This window comes from Haematobia irritans, chromosome 5, assembly GCF_050003625.1.
Source record: "Haematobia irritans isolate KBUSLIRL chromosome 5, ASM5000362v1, whole genome shotgun sequence".
Classification (NCBI taxonomy): Eukaryota; Metazoa; Arthropoda; class Insecta; order Diptera; family Muscidae; genus Haematobia; species Haematobia irritans.
Genome location: NC_134401.1, coordinates 53,240,885 through 53,256,881, shown reverse-complemented (window position 1 = coordinate 53,256,881; position 15,997 = coordinate 53,240,885). Strand labels below are relative to the sequence as shown.

The window sequence follows — 15,997 nt, the reverse complement described above, 5'->3', positions numbered from 1 at the left end:
ATTTTCTATAAAAATAAAATTTTGAGAAAAATTTCTATAGAAATAAAATTTTGAGAAAATTTTCTATAGAAATAAAATTTTGAGAAAATTTTCTATAGAAATAAAATATTGAGAAAATTTTCTATAGAAATAAAATTTTGAGAAAATTTTCTATAGAAATAAAATATGGACAAAATGTCTATAGAAAAAAAATGTTCACAAAATTTTCTATAGAAATAAAATGTTGACAAAATTTTCTATAGAAATAAAATGTTGACAAAATTTTCTATAGAAATAAAATTTTGACAAAATTTTCTATAGAAATAAAATGTTGACAAAATTTTCTATAAAAATAAAATTTTGACAAAATTTTCTATAGAAATAAAATTTTGACAAAATTTTCTATAGAAATAAAATTTTGACAAAATTTTCTATAGAAATAAAATTTTGACAAAATTTTCTATAGAAATAAAATTTTGACAAAATTTTCTATAGAAATAAAATTTTGACAAAATTTTCTATAGAAATAAAATTTTGTTAAAATTTTCTATAGAAATAAAATTTTGTCAAAATTTTCTATAGAAATAAAATTTTCTATAGAAATAAAATTTTGTCAAAATTTTCTATAGAAATTAATGGCAAAATTTTCTATAGAAATAAAATTTTGGTAAAATTTTCTATAGAAATAAAATTTTGGTAAAATTTTCTATAGAAATAAAATTTTCACACAATTGTCTGTAGAAGTAAAAATTTTGACAAAATTATCTGCAAAAGTAAAATTTTGTTAAAATTGTCTATAGAAATAAAATTTTGACAAAATTATCTGAGGAAGTAAAAATATAGAAATAAAATTTTGTCAGAATTTTCTATAGAAATAAAATTTTGTCAGAATTTTCTATAGAAATAAAATTTTATCAAAATTTTCTATAGAAATAAAATTTTGAAAAGATTTTCTATAAAATAAAATTCTGACAAAATCTTCTATGGAACTAAAATTTTGACAAAATCTTCTATGGAAATAAAATTTTGACAAAATTTTCTATAGAAACAAAATTTTGACAAGATTTTCTATAAAAATAAAATTTTGCAAAATAGGATTTTTGGTCAAATAAGATAAGAAATAGGCAGAGCATATTTCTTGTCATAAAACTGTGTCAAATAGTTTGTGACGAATTTTAATTTAATTGTGGTATTTTTGGGGACGAAATCGTCCCAATTTAAGGGCATGAGCCAAAAAAAAGATACAATCCTGCCTGAAGAAGTGGTTGGGTGCATGGTTTGGAGATACCTCAATCAGAGTGGCAAAACTGCTACGGCATTTCGTTCAAATGCATGCAGAAGTGTTTTGTTCTCCAATCCCGTCCTCGTCTATTATCTAATAACTTGAATTGAATTTCAAATTGAAAATTGCCCTGTTGTTTTATTCTCTTAACATTTGACCTTCAAAATTTTTTAAATTAATTAATATGGACTATCAAAGCATAACAGTATGAATTTTTCTTTTTGGCTTATCTTAATCACACACATCTCTATGATTTTTATCTTTTTCATCGATTTTTCTTTATACTTACTATTCTCAAAGGATTCGTTTGTATTAACACTGTCTCCGTTAAAGGCATATCCTTTGTTTCATTGACAGGAACACCTTTGCGTGCTAAGGTCTGCAATATGGACCAATGATTAAGGCTTTGGTAATTTGGATCTGAATATAAATTCGACAATGTCTGACAATAGAGTGTGGCATTTGCCAAGTCGACTACAATTTTTGGTTTTAATCGCTCTTGATTTTCATGATCACGATAAAATGGCTCTTTAAGATTATCCGGAACACGATTGTTATAGGCTTTCGAGAGTAACCATTTTACGGAAGCACGATAGCGGGCCTAAAAAAAGAAAGATAGAAAAGAAAATAACAGAAAAAACAATTACATATTAAATACAGCCAGGGGCATAAAAATTAATAATGCAACAATAATGAAATGATTATCATAATAATACGATGGAATGCTTTATGAAGAAGATGTAGAGGTACTTTTTGTTGAGTAAGTCATAAATTGAACATAAGCCAGGGTGGTGAGCATAAACGGGAAGATAAACAAAAAATAAATACTTGAATGAATGAACAAACGAATAAGTGAGTGAGTGAGTAAGTGCATCATTGCTATAATTATTCCAGATGCAAGGAAAACTTTGGGCATATTTTTAGATTTGCCAAACCATAGAGGAAAAACGACATAAGAAACACCAAACGCATGCCGCAGCTATAGACTGCGACTATAGCCCCAGCACCTATTTATAGGGCACGCACCAATAGCCCCACATACGAAATAAGTAGCCGGCCAACCAAAAACCCGCAAATCAGACACATTTTCCCATTTTAACTACACACCGCGCCATCAATTCTAACGCAGAATTATGTCAGCGTTTTGTGTTGTTTTGGCCAAAAAGCAACACACAACACATGCCATACTTCATCTTTGGCAAACTTTTTCGCTGTTAAAAAAAATAAATTGTGGGGGCTTGGTTGCGTTTCAGTAGTTCATCGTCGTATGGAACTCTCTGGTGTAGATAAATAAATGTGTGTTATGTCTATTGGGGGTATTAGTGCTGTGGTGCACAACACCACCTATAAAAGGCAAGAGTTGGTGGTTTACAAGTGGAACTTGTTTTAATAGCAAATGGACACTGGACAGGTAATACACTAAACAGCAATATCAACCACAAACTTACATTGCAATATCAATGTACGGGAGGAGACACATATCAAGAGTCAAGAAGAACAAAAGTGAAATTACCAATCATACAACAACAACAAAGACAATATCTATACTTGTAAATGGCAACAATATTAGGTGTAGGTTAACAACAGCAACAACAACAACATCACAACAAATACGATATAACAACTTTGGCAAAATCTCAAAGTGTATAGGCGATTAGTGAAGTGTGGAGGTATCAAGCCCCTATAATTTACAAACAAAAACTAATATTCAAATTTCTATCAAGTAAAAAATCAATGGATATGACGCTTACAATTTCAACTGAACCGATTGGTCAAATGTTGGGTGTGTTTTTGGCGTTGGTTGTAGGCACATAGCCCTTTTCCCCATTTGTCGTAAATAGAAATACAGTGAAACTTCTCAAACTTGGACACTCTGAAAACCGGACACCTCCCAAACATGGACACTTTTCTGGGGACGTTTGCTATATTAACACATCAAAAGTAACCTCACAAGCCTGGACACCTCTCAATGGTGGACACAATTTAGGCGACCGTGAGTGTCCTTCAGAGGTTTTACTGTACATACAAAAATCGAAAATCGACTTTGGATAGTGTTAGATTAAAGTGGCAGCCCGATTTGATTCAGACACACTTGGATCATTGAGTCCATTGTGATAAATGGATATTGTTGGTTGTAAATGGATTAAAATCGACATTTGATGATGTAGGTTAGGTTAGGTTAGGTGGCAGCCCGATGTATCAGGCTCACTTAGACTATTCAGTCCATTGTGATACCATATTGGTGAACTTCTCTCTTATCACTGAGTGCTGCCCTATTCCATGTTAAGCTCAATGATAAGGGACCTCCTTTTTATAGCCGAGTCCGAACGGCGTTCCACATTGCAGTGAAACCACGTAGAGAAGCTTTGAAACCCTCAGAAATGTCACCAGCACTACTGAGGTGGGATAATCCACCGCTGAAAAACTTTTTTGGTGTTCGGTCGAAGCAGGAATCGAACCCACGACCTTGTGTATGCAAGGCAGGCATGCTAACCATTGCACCACGGTGGCTCCCCGAGAACAGGTGTAGACCAGAGTTCGACCGAAGAATCGTCATCGGCAACGAATCGGCCTTCGGCATTAAGGGGACGATCAGGGTTGGCCTGTCGCAAACTGTGACTTTTGCGACATACGTTTACGACGGTATGATACGTATGTCGCGAAATGTTGGGTGTGTTTTTGGCGTTGGTTGTAGGCACATAGCCCTTTCCCCCTTTCTCGTAAATAGAAATACATACAAAAATCGAAAATCGACTTTGGATATTGTTAGGATAAAGTGGCAGCCCGATTTGATTCAGGCTCACTTTGACTATTGAGTCAATTGTGATAAATGGATATTGTTGGTTGTAAATGGTGCGCTAAATGCATTCGCCATTAAGGCGACGATCAGGGTTGGCTTGTCGCAAACTGTGACTTTTGCGACATACGACGTTTACGACGGTATAATACGTATGTCGCAAAAGTTGTAAGCCTAATGTAAAAACCCTAATTTTGAATTAAAGAAAATGTTAATATTTTTTAATTTATGTTAGTTAGGCTTCCCGATAAAAGGGATTCAAAAAATGCTTTATTCTAAACTCCACTAGTTTTAAATGACTCATTCGCAACTTCAAACTCTTCTTGGTTTGCGTGGTCCATAATGTCCACCTAAGCCTTAGTTACATCAGCGAATGACTAGCTACAATTTGGAAAAATTTTAATTAATATGGAAAATGGCTTTAATAAGCCAAAACGTGATTTTATAAAATTCTCTCTAAACAAAAATTCACTTTTACAAGACTCAAGTAGTCTTCCTTCCTTCCAGTTTCTGCAGAAATTTTGGAAAGAAAGGATGAGCGAATACCGACCGTCACGTTTACTGCACCATCAAGTAGTTCATAGTAATTTCGGCTTGGAGTCTCCAATTGAAATAACTCTATTCTCAAGTTTTTTAAACTCGTTAATAACTTTATGAACCTTCCTGAGAATTGAAATTTCTTCGCACATATAATCATTTTGGATATCATTCGTTGCCTAGCTGAAGGGCCGGAAGTATTTTGAGTTTGCGACGTTTGCTACGTTTACAACTTTGCGACAGCAAACCTAAATCATCTCTGGGGACGAATAACCGAAGGCGATGCTTTGTTTTAATAATTTAATTCATATCGAATTGTCCCAGTCAAAACATCCAGTACAAAATAGACAAAACGCTCAAAGTCATCCCATATGGGAAAAACATGACTTCATGCATAATAAAATTGATAAGAGTAAAAAAACAGTATTAGAGAATGGAATAAAATGAATAAAATTTTAGGGAGCCACCGTGGTGCAATGGTTAGCATGCCCGCCTTGCATACACAAGGTCGTGAGTTCGATTGCTGCTTCGACCGAACACCAAAAAGATTTTCAGCGGTGGTTTATCCCACCTCAGTAATGCTGGTGAAATTTCTGAGGGTTTCAAAGTTTCTCCAAGTGGTTTCACTTCAATGTGCAACGCCGTTCGGACTCGACTATAAAAATGAGGTCCCATGTCATTGAGCTTAACATGGAATCGGGCAGCACTCATTGATAAGAGAGAAGTTCACCAGTGTGGTATCACAATGGACTGAATAGTCTAAGTGAGCCTGATACATCGGTCTGCCACCTAACCTAACCTAATAAAATTTTAACAAAATTCTCCCTAGTTATACAATTTTGACAAAATCCCAAAAATAAAATAAAATTATAAATATTGCTGAAAATACTTAAAACCCAAATGCGATGAAAACTCTCAAAATCTCCAATTTTTTGTATATGAAAGTATCGAATATTTTACAATGGTCATATATCGTAAAATATGCGTCGTGATCACCGCCAAATCCTCCAAAAATTAAAAAAATGATGATCACAATCCTTAAAAAATTCAAATTTTTATATGAAAAACTTATTTTGACTATATCTCCTAAATTGTGCATCATAGAGCGAATAGACGTTAATTCGTAAAAAAAAATGAAAAGTCCATCCAAATCCTAAAAAAATCAAAATTTTATATGAAAAACTTCTTTTGGTCATATCTCCTAAATTAAGCGTCACAGAGCGAAAAGGATGTTTATTCGTGATCACCACAAAAAAAAATCGAACTTATTGAAAATGTTTGAAAATTAACAAAACCTTCAAAACGTCGATGAAATCCTTCGAAAAATTCAATTTTTTATATGAAAAGTTTATTTTGACCATATATCCTTAAATAGGCCTCATAGAGGTAAAAGGATTTTAATTTGTGATCAACCCTAAAAAAATCAACATTTTCAAGAAAATCATTTAAAAAAATCAAAATTTTTATATGAAAAACTTCCTAGAGCAAAATGAAAAGTTCGATAAAAAATCCTCAAAAAATTAAAAATTTTTATGAAAAACTTTTCAAATTTTTATATGAAAAGTTTATTTTGACCATATATCCTTAAATAGGCCTCATAGAGGTAAAAGGATTTTAATTTGTGATCAACCCTAAAAAAAATTAAAATTTTCATGAAAGTCATAAAAAAACAAAATTTTTATATGAAAAACTTCCCAGAGCAAGAAGAAAAGTTTGATGAAAATCCTCAAAAAAATCAAAATTTTTAGGAAAAACTGATGTTGGTAATACAGCCTTAAATACTGCCACAAATCAACATTTTCATGAAAATCCTACAAAGGTCCAAAATTTATAAGAAAACTCTCAAAAAAATTATATATGATAAATTATTATATCTTAATTAATTCGAAATTACCCCAATAAATCGAACTTTTGATAATTTGGAAAAAAATTATTAAATTTCAATGAATATCCTACAAAATTCAAATGGAAAACTATTTTGTTCATACTTCCTTAAATATGCATCCTAGAACGAAAAGGGCGTTAATTCGTAATAAGCACAAAATTTAAATTTTGATGAAAACCCCTCGTATGAAGATTAATCTTCACGAATTGAACGATTTCTATCCAGTGTTACCTTTGGCAACTTTAGTCGCATTTTGCAACCTTTCTGACGTTATGCGACTTTTTGTGCAACTTTTTTAACATATACAAAATGTGCGACTTAAGTCGCACGCATGCTACTAAAGTCGCACAAAAGTGAAGTGCTTAAATTTTAAGCAATTTTTGTAAATAGGAATTGATCGCCGTGCGTCTTAGGTGGGAGCCACCGTTGTGCAATGACCCTCCTTGGTCATGGACCCCAGTTTCGACTAAACAGCAAAATGTGTTTCAGCGGTGGATGCTGAGAAAGAAATTCACTTATCATTGAGCTACCCATAGGAGCACTCATTATTAATCACGTTTAGTATCACAATGGACAACTAACCTACTATACGTTTGTTCAGCCGTTGTTTTATTGCATACCATTTCAACAACTAACGGATCTAGTTCCAAATAATTTTTGATAATCATCAAAAAATTTTACTGGAAGTCGTTCGTTTACTCCGAAAAGCCAGCAAAAGAGTGTCAGAGATAGATCAAATGTGGCATTTGAGAAATAGAGAAGTTGCATGTTTTTGCCAATAAAAATTTGCAAGAGTTTGTCATAAACAAATCATACGTGCAATATATTTCACAGAGTCAATTAGAAGTGTAGTATAAAAAATAAATATTTTTATTATTTTAATTGATTTAAAAGCTTTAGGTTTAGGTTAGGTGGCAGCCCGATGTATCAGGCTCACTTAGACTATTCAGTCCATTGTGATACCACACTGGTGAAGTTCTCTCTTATCACTGAGTGCTGCCCGATTCCATGTTAAGCTCAATGACAAATGGATCTACTTTTTATAGTCGAGTTCGAACGGCGTTCCACATTGAAGTGAAACCACTTAGAGAAACTTTGAAACCCTCAGAAATGTCACCAGCATTACTGAGGTGGGATAATCTACCGCTGAAAAACTTTTTGGTGTTCGGTCGAAGCAGGAATCGAACCCACGACCTTGTGTATGCAAGGCAGGCATGCTAACCATTGTACCACGGTGGCTCCCGGTACTGGCTAAAATTAGCAGAAACCCCATGTACTTTTCTGCTAATTTTAGCAAAGAGAAAAAGTTTACGTTTTACAATAAGTTGGTAAAATATCTTTTTATGTTAAAGGGACTGCTCCTTTATTGTTTTTGTGTTGTTTTATAGAACATTTTTGTAATAAAAAGACCTCATAAATGTAAGCGAATTTTTTTATCATCATGCGACTTTTTTGTGCGACCTTTTTTGAATATGCGACTTTTTTTGCGACTTTTTCGAAATTCCCAACCGTAAGACCGTTTCTATCATCACTGAACACTATCATTTTATATAATTACTAACCCTAATCTTATTTTGAAAACAAAAATTAATAAAATGAATTTAATCTAATAGAATTACATTTTAATAGTCACATTTTCAAAAAAGTTTTCGGCATGTTCTTTATTAGACGTAAGTGAATCCTTGGAAATTTATTTTCTTTTAATCAATAAACAAACAATATAAATAAACAACTTAGCATATTGTTTCTATACAATACACTGAACTAATCGACAACAATCCAAAAGGGTTAGCTAGCTATCAATACGCTAAAAAGAAAACTTTGAATGTCACCATTGTAGGATATTTGTATAAGACGCAAAAATTATAGTTGCATTGCCATATTGCAATTGAAATAATACAAAAAAATGGCAGTTTGGTTACCCCCATTCAGTTTCTATTTATTTATGAATGACTTAGTTATACCATTTGACTGTTAGTGGAGCAAAACAATCGCCATTTATTCAAGCATTTTATGAAAGGTCAAGATATTGCTTTATCAAAGTAAGGAATGTGTTATAAAAAGATAACAATATTAATAAACGAAAAGATATCACATTACTAGGTAAAAAGAAACTATTCCTGGTATTGTGATTTTTTTGTGTGGAATTTTCTGGTTGGATATTTTTGGAATATACTGTTTGCAGTGGCCCTCCCTAACCTGGCGCAAAGATCACAAAACTCCATTCAACCAAAACCAAATCTAAACTGATATATATTTTTAAATTAAAGACAGTTTAACCAACGACTTCATGCTCGTTTAGAGTGAAATCAGTCAGTCTTTTCCAAGGTGTCAGTTCCGGCATATGCTTTTGTGATATTAGTAAAGAGCAAATTCGTAAAATTAAATTTCATATTTTCGCGCGTTTTGGCCGGTAATTTTTTTGGGAACGTGATCACACAGGTGGGTCACTTAAAACTGAGCGTGTCATCCTCCCTAATTACATCACAAACGAAATACTGGATTGCTTCTAATATCGCTAATACAAACGAGGACGCTGAGCATTGAACCCGATATCAGCTTCTTCATTGGCCATATGCAGCGCTGACGTATGGTCTAAGGTAGTCAGCCGCTGTCGTGGAGAACTCAAGGTGCTCACTGAACACATAATATAACTCTGTGCGTTGTACCTGGGCACTGTGGGATAATAGGGAATGAGGAGACGGATGTGCTGGCTAAGGAGGGCGCTCTTGGAACGAATTAAAGGGTGATTCTTTTGAGGTTAGGATTTTCATGCATTAGTATTTGACAGATCACGTGGGATTTCAGACATGGTGTCAAAGAGAAAGATGCTCAGTATGCTTTGACATTTCATCATGAATAGACGAACGATCTGCCACAACGTCGAATTTTCAGTGAATGGGCCCTAGAAAAGTTGGCAGAAAATCCGCTTTTTTATCGACAAATTTTGTTCAGCGATGAGGCTCATTTCTGGTTGAATGGCTACGTAAATAAGCAAAATTGCCGCATTTGGAGTGAAGAGCAACCAGAAGCCGTTCAAGAACTGCCCATGCATCCCGAAAAATGCACTGTTTGGTGTGGTTTGTACGCTGGTGGAATCATTGGACCGTATTTTTTCAAAGATGCTGTTGGACGCAACGTTACGGTGAATGGCGATCGCTATCGTTCGATGCTAACAAACTTTTTGTTGCCAAAAATGGAAGAACTGAACTTGGTTGACATGTGGTTTCAACAAGATGGCGCTACATGCCACACAGCTCGCGATTCTATGGCCATTTTGAGGGAAAACTTCGGAGAACAATTCATCTCAAGAAATGGACCGGTAAGTTGGCCACCAAGATCATGCGATTTGACGCCTTTTGTGGGGCTACGTCAAGTCTAAAGTCTACAGAAATAAGCCAGCAACTATTCCAGCTTTGGAAGACAACATTTCCGAAGAAATTCGGGCTATTCCGGCCGAAATGCTCGAAAAAGTTGCCCAAAATTGGACTTTCCGAATGGACCACCTAAGACGCAGCCGCGGTCAACATTTAAATGAAATTATCTTCAAAAAGTAAATGTCATGGACCAATCTAACGTTTCAAATAAAGAACCGATGAGATTTTGCAAATTTTATGCGTTTTTTTTTTAAAAAAAGTTATCAAGCTCTTAACAAATCACCCTTTATATACTAACGGACGTTTTTCCTCCGCTATGTCTCATCTTTACAGGATAGAAGTCAAATATGATGAACTATGGCGAAGACGCTGGGTCTCTTCGGAAGGTTGCGAGCAAACCAAGTTGATATGGGACGAAAACAACCAAAGGAACTGTGAAATGTTAATGCCGATGAAAAGAGAGGAATTGCGGCCTTTGATTGGCATCATAACGGGACACAACACACTTGGGAAACACATGGTAAGAATAATGATATAGATGATGATGATGATAAAGATGATGACATCTGTAGACAGTGTCTGGACCCGAAAGTTACAGAAGACTCGTACCACTTCCTGTGTCAGTGTCCAGCATTATGCTTTAGAATAAACAAGATACGGAGCTTCTTTTTCTTTCAGGCTTTCACTGATCTGCGGAGGTGCAGTTTAAGGAATATACTCGCCTTCATCAGGACCTCTGGTTGGTTGTTCTAAGATTTCTTTTATAGAAGACGAACACGTGGAAGTTCTGAGACGGAAGGAAGAAGATGGAAAGATTACATCGGGGAATCACAATGAAACTATAGTAGTCTAAGTGTACATCAATTCAACACAAAATTGATGTCATCCTCTAACCTAACCAATTGATGTCATCCCCTAACCTAAGCAGCCTAACCTATTGAAGCCGACATCTAACAGGCGAGAAAAGAAGGAAAGAACATGTGATTCTTTGGGGAATGCAGTCCTTGGGCAAGGAGGAACTTGATATAGCCTCCAAACTGAAAATTGTATTCTAATCTCGAGCTATTTTATTCAGAATTGTATTTAGTACAAAATATTTGCGATTGATCCTACTCGATGTATGTACTAAAAATTGTCCCCCAGAAAATGGGTATTTTTTTCTCTACTTTACCAATTTTTTATATCAGAATTTTATTTCGACTCGGAAGTTCGTGTGATTTTAAATTTGGGATATGTAAAGTCTTGGGCATGTATTTACAGTGAAAGCTCTCAAAACTGAACACCCACGATTGCCTAAATTGTTTCCATATTTGGGAGTTGTCCCGATATGATAGGATTATTTTAATATAGCAAACGTCTCTCGACAATTGCCCACATTTGAGAGGTTTCCGGACTTCAGAGTGTCCTAGTTTGAAGTTTCACTGCAATTATAAACCTGGAAGTTGTGCGTGAAAAGTAGGGCGAAAAAAAAACAATTACAGATTAAAATTCTGGGGCAAAGTCTTTTGGAGGGGACTTTGCCCCAGGACCACCCCTATGCCCCCAAATATGAGCCAATGTGTAGTACTGTCTGTCATTAGGCCAGTGTTTCGAGATTGTAGCTTTAAAATCTTTGAGTAAGGCGGGCAAGCTAATCGATAAATCACAGTTATTCTGATAGCTGCTCAATGATCGAAATGAAATGAAAATTTTAGGGCCGTTTTCTCATGTCCTGCTATTATTTAATGCTCGATAAAACAGCTGATTACATAGGAAATTTTGATTTGATTATTATCCTCCGGTTGAGTATTACTCAGAGGATGAGAAACCGGTCATTAATATAAGTGAATGTAAACAATTGTCGACCCTGAAGTTGTCATCTATAGACATTGCCAATTCCGCGATTTTAAAATAGCAGTCACAAAATAACCTAGACTTGCCAATCAAGTCACACACAAAGACAAAATATTTAGTTGGCACACGCTATCACAAAAAACGAACCGCCCTTATTGAAACCCCCTGTAACTAAATTATCTTCGTAAATAATACACCATAAAATTATGGGATTGTTTTTAATAATGAGGCACATAAACCCATAGACTATAGACTTTAGATAGATGATCCACTATTCTCTTTAAAAACAATGTGTCAGTTCCAAAAATTAATTTTCTGACATTTCGTTTTGATTTTTTCGTAAAGAGTCAGTCCCAAACATTAATTTTCGTGCATTTGCTTTTGTGTTGTTCGTAAAGAGCAATGCTGCTCAAAATTAAATTTCGTATTTTCGCGATTTTGGTCACAATTTTTTGTTCAAATATGAACTTTTAATATATTAATTTATTTATAAATCCTCTGTTGCATCATAAACGTTCTAATTTTGTGTAAAATTGGCAAACTACAAAAAGGAAAACGAAAGAGATTGTAAGCGTGCTCTTATTTTTCTCGTTTATTCTTAATCTTCGGAACTGTCACAAATAGTTTGACACTCATGGCTCATCTATCTAAAGTCTATAGTCTATGCATAAACCCCAAAGAGAGAGAGATAGAGAGTACTCAACTCATATGGTGGGGTCATAGACTATAGACTTTAGATAGATGAGCCATGAGTGTCAAACTATTTGTGACAGTTCCGAAGATTAAGAATAAACGAGAAAAATAAGAGCACGCTTACAATCTCTTTCGTTTTCCTTTTTGTAGTTTGCCAATTTTACACAAAATTAGAACGTTTATGATGCAACAGAGGATTTATAAATAAATTAATATATTAAAAGTTCATATTTGAACAAAAAATTGTGACCAAAATCGCGAAAATACGAAATTTAATTTTGAGCAGCATTGCTCTTTACGAACAACACAAAAGCAAATGCACGAAAATTAATGTTTGGGACTGACTCTTTACGAAAAAATCAAAACGAAATGTCAGAAAATTAATTTTTGGAACTGACACATTGTTTTTAAAGAGAATAGTGGATCATCTATCTAAAGTCTATAGTCTATGGGTGGGGTGGCTCAATGTGACACAGTATAAGCGAAATGATGACGAAAGTCCCTTACTCTCATCTCTTTAGTAAGTACTACCTCGATACTCGCGATCTACTTGAATGAATAGGTATAGTGTTGATTGACATGCCACTGCTAGAATTACTATATGCTTGAGGTAGTGTGGGATGAGGATGGTGGGCAAATATTTGATGCTGGAGCGACGACAACAATTTAAGCAATAAGACGGCAATAAATACATTTCTATGCACACATCATAATTCAAAGCAAACAAATTTAAATGCGCTGTTATCTTTTTTTTCTTTTGGTTGGCGGGGGGAAGTCATTGTCGACGTCGTTGTTGTCGTCGACGTCGTCTTTAAAGCCGTTCGTCTTTTGAACGGCGACGCCTTCGCCGTCACATATTCTAATATTCTGCCAATAATAATAACAACAACAACCATTGATAAAAAAAATACCGAAAGCAATACCACCAACAACAAAAAGTTGACACTACTCTTTTGGCAAAATAGATGTAGGCGAATGACACCATACCAGAAACAACAAAAGCAAGAAACAAATCAAAATAATAAAACAGAATAACACCAACAATCTTTATGTGAGCTTAATGTTTTTTCTCACTATGTCTTGACGGAATGTCCGTCTTTCTTTAGCTGCTCAACTCTAGTATGTGTTCAAGAAAGACTTACTCATTAACATTGAAATATTTTATTTGAAAAAAGTATTAAAACATTCCAAGTTTGTATCGATGGATGGATGAATGAAATGTATGAGTTAGCAGAGGAGAGCATGGGAGGTTATCTGAAATAATTCCAAAATTGTGTCTCCCCGAACACAAGCAATTTTAAATTGGATATATATCATCTTTCGCATATCTATTTTTTTTTCTTTTTCGTGCTTAACTCAATGAATGCTCATTGAAAATGACATCAAAATGTAGGCATACCTGACGTATTTCTTGAGTTTCGTCCATTATGCGACGTGGAGGAGGAGATTTGGGGTAATATTTTTGTCGTTCGCCGTCGTACACAAATAGACAAAATTTTTCAATTTAACTCTGTGGCAGTGGCGGCGGATAACAGCAACGTAAGGGCAGTCCCACCACAATACAAGAGAAGAGACTTATCTAGCTGCGGCAGCGGTGTCCAAACAAGCACAGCAGACAGATTATGAAGTCAGAGGAGTGTAATGTTTGTCTTCTTCTTCTGTTTTTTCTGCTTAGCTTCCTCCTCCACCACCTTCCATACGGCCAGTAATGTTGTTTCTTCGTTATCTACTCTCCACTTTTCTTCTTTAAGAGCAAAATTTGCTGATTCGCTATGTGGCTTTGGAAAACGGGCAACAATTTATGCACTATAGCAGTACAGGGAATGCAGAGCCAGGCGTTTCCACATAGAAAAATTAAATTGGAATATTTTTGGTATCGTGATGTTGTGATGTTTTACTTCTTTTTCTTTCCGCTTACTTTCACCGTGACACCATGAAAACTTTTCGCGATGCAGGTTTCTTGGAGTATAGGTCTATTTGCTGCCAGTCTCGATCATTCGGTGGTCGTCGATAGATTTGTTGCTGTTGGACAAATATGCCGTTGCTATTGTTGCATACATGGGTACACAAACCCTACAATACAGCAACACACACACAACACTCGATACATGAAAGATGTGGATGCATGCAAGAAAATCTTAATCGTCGTCAATCGTTATTGTTTTTGGTGCTGGTTAAATGACGTTATTGCTGCTGCTTTTGATGGTGTTGTTGTTGTCGTTTTTTTTTGAATGATTGTTGCCGCTGCACATCACTTGACACTCACTAACCATGCAAACACACGCGACACCTTAGTCTTTTAGAAGTTCAGTGTCCACCAAGCATTACAGAGAAAAATAACTGCACTTTAAATGATGGATTATAATTTTCCAATCCCGAACAGTAGTGTATGGTGTGTAGTAGTAGTAAAACAAAAAAAAAAATAAGAAAAACTTGAGAAGCAAAAAAATGATTCACTCTCATACAACATCGACAAGTGCTGCTAGCTGCGGCGGTGGGCGTCGTGCAGCCGTAAAATTTTTGGCTTGCAGTGACGACCGTCGTCGTCACAGTTATCGTCAGCTGTTTACAATTTATAAATTATCTGCCTATCCCCAATTCTCTAAGAACACAATTTTTCCATTTTTCACTTTACAAACACTTCAAAAACACAATATTTCAAGTATTTGCAATCAGTTATTGCAAATTCTATGTAAGCCCACTTGCTAAAATGCAAAAAACCAACACAATTCTTTTTTATGGGTATTTTTTCATATTCGTGACAGCAGCAGCAGCAAAGTCGAATTTGTGGAATTCTGCATTAACCACTCTGTTTTATTCTCTCTCACCAACAATAACTTCACTTGCTATGACATAGCAAATTTTTTCTCTTTCTCGCTCACTCTCTATTCTTTCGATTTTTTTTTCGAACTTTTTTATTCCATTAATTTTGCATGATTTCATACACACGGAAGTTGAAATTCTTGTTTATTCGATGGATTTTCTATACTTTATTATGTTTTTCGTAAATTTTTCTTGTTTTCTGCTAAATTATTGTTTATTTTTGTATATATTCAAATACTTTTTGTCTTTTAGATCTTTCACGTTTAGCAGCAGGGTTATTATTAGGGCTGTGACATCGAATTGGTAGTTCCCTATCGATTATTTATTAATATTATTTATTAGTTATCGATAGCAACAGTTTCGATTTTTCTATGTAAAATACATCTCTGTACATTTATCAATAAATTTGAGAGATGTTCACAAGAGGCAACAGAATCTTTTCATTCTACGTTCACACTAGTTCGAAAATCTTTTTAATGGAAATTTTGGCCGAAATCCACATATACTACAAAAGATTATAATTATAGAAATATCAGATGGCTCGTACCCTGCCAGCATTTCAAAGTTTCATTTCATCATCATCGTTACCACAGACTCGTAATGAAATTAATGAAAAAAGTTATGTTAAATGTGTTGAGATAAACGGAAAAATGTTACATTTACCCCCATTTTCAGGAAGCTCCGTTAGTGCTACGTTAGCTAACGAACTTTTAAACCGTACTATGGACATGTCTGTCATCTTGTCTATATATTTCATATGCCAGTTAGGAACTTAACTGCTAAAAATTTTT

General features: G+C 34.7%; 1 protein-coding gene across 18 annotated transcripts in view; it reads right to left on the bottom strand.

The window, feature by feature from the left end:
- Patronin (calmodulin-regulated spectrin-associated protein patronin) overlaps positions 1-15,485 on the bottom strand; it is a 75,140-nt gene extending 59,655 nt beyond the window's left edge. For 14 of the 18 annotated variants that reach the window (XM_075313030.1, XM_075313038.1, XM_075313040.1 and 11 more), the window contains exons 1-2: positions 13,783-15,484; positions 1,551-1,862 (exon numbers count right to left, since the gene is read on the bottom strand). In XM_075313030.1, coding sequence (XP_075169145.1) covers positions 1,551-1,862; positions 13,783-13,809 — 339 coding nt within the window. In that variant the 5' untranslated portion in view covers positions 13,810-15,484. Of the gene's footprint in view, positions 1-1,550; positions 1,863-13,782 lie in introns of all 18 variants that reach the window. The other 4 variants (XM_075313027.1, XM_075313028.1, XM_075313029.1 and 1 more) reach the window with 4 other exon arrangements.
- Positions 15,486-15,997: the final 512 nt, after the last annotated feature.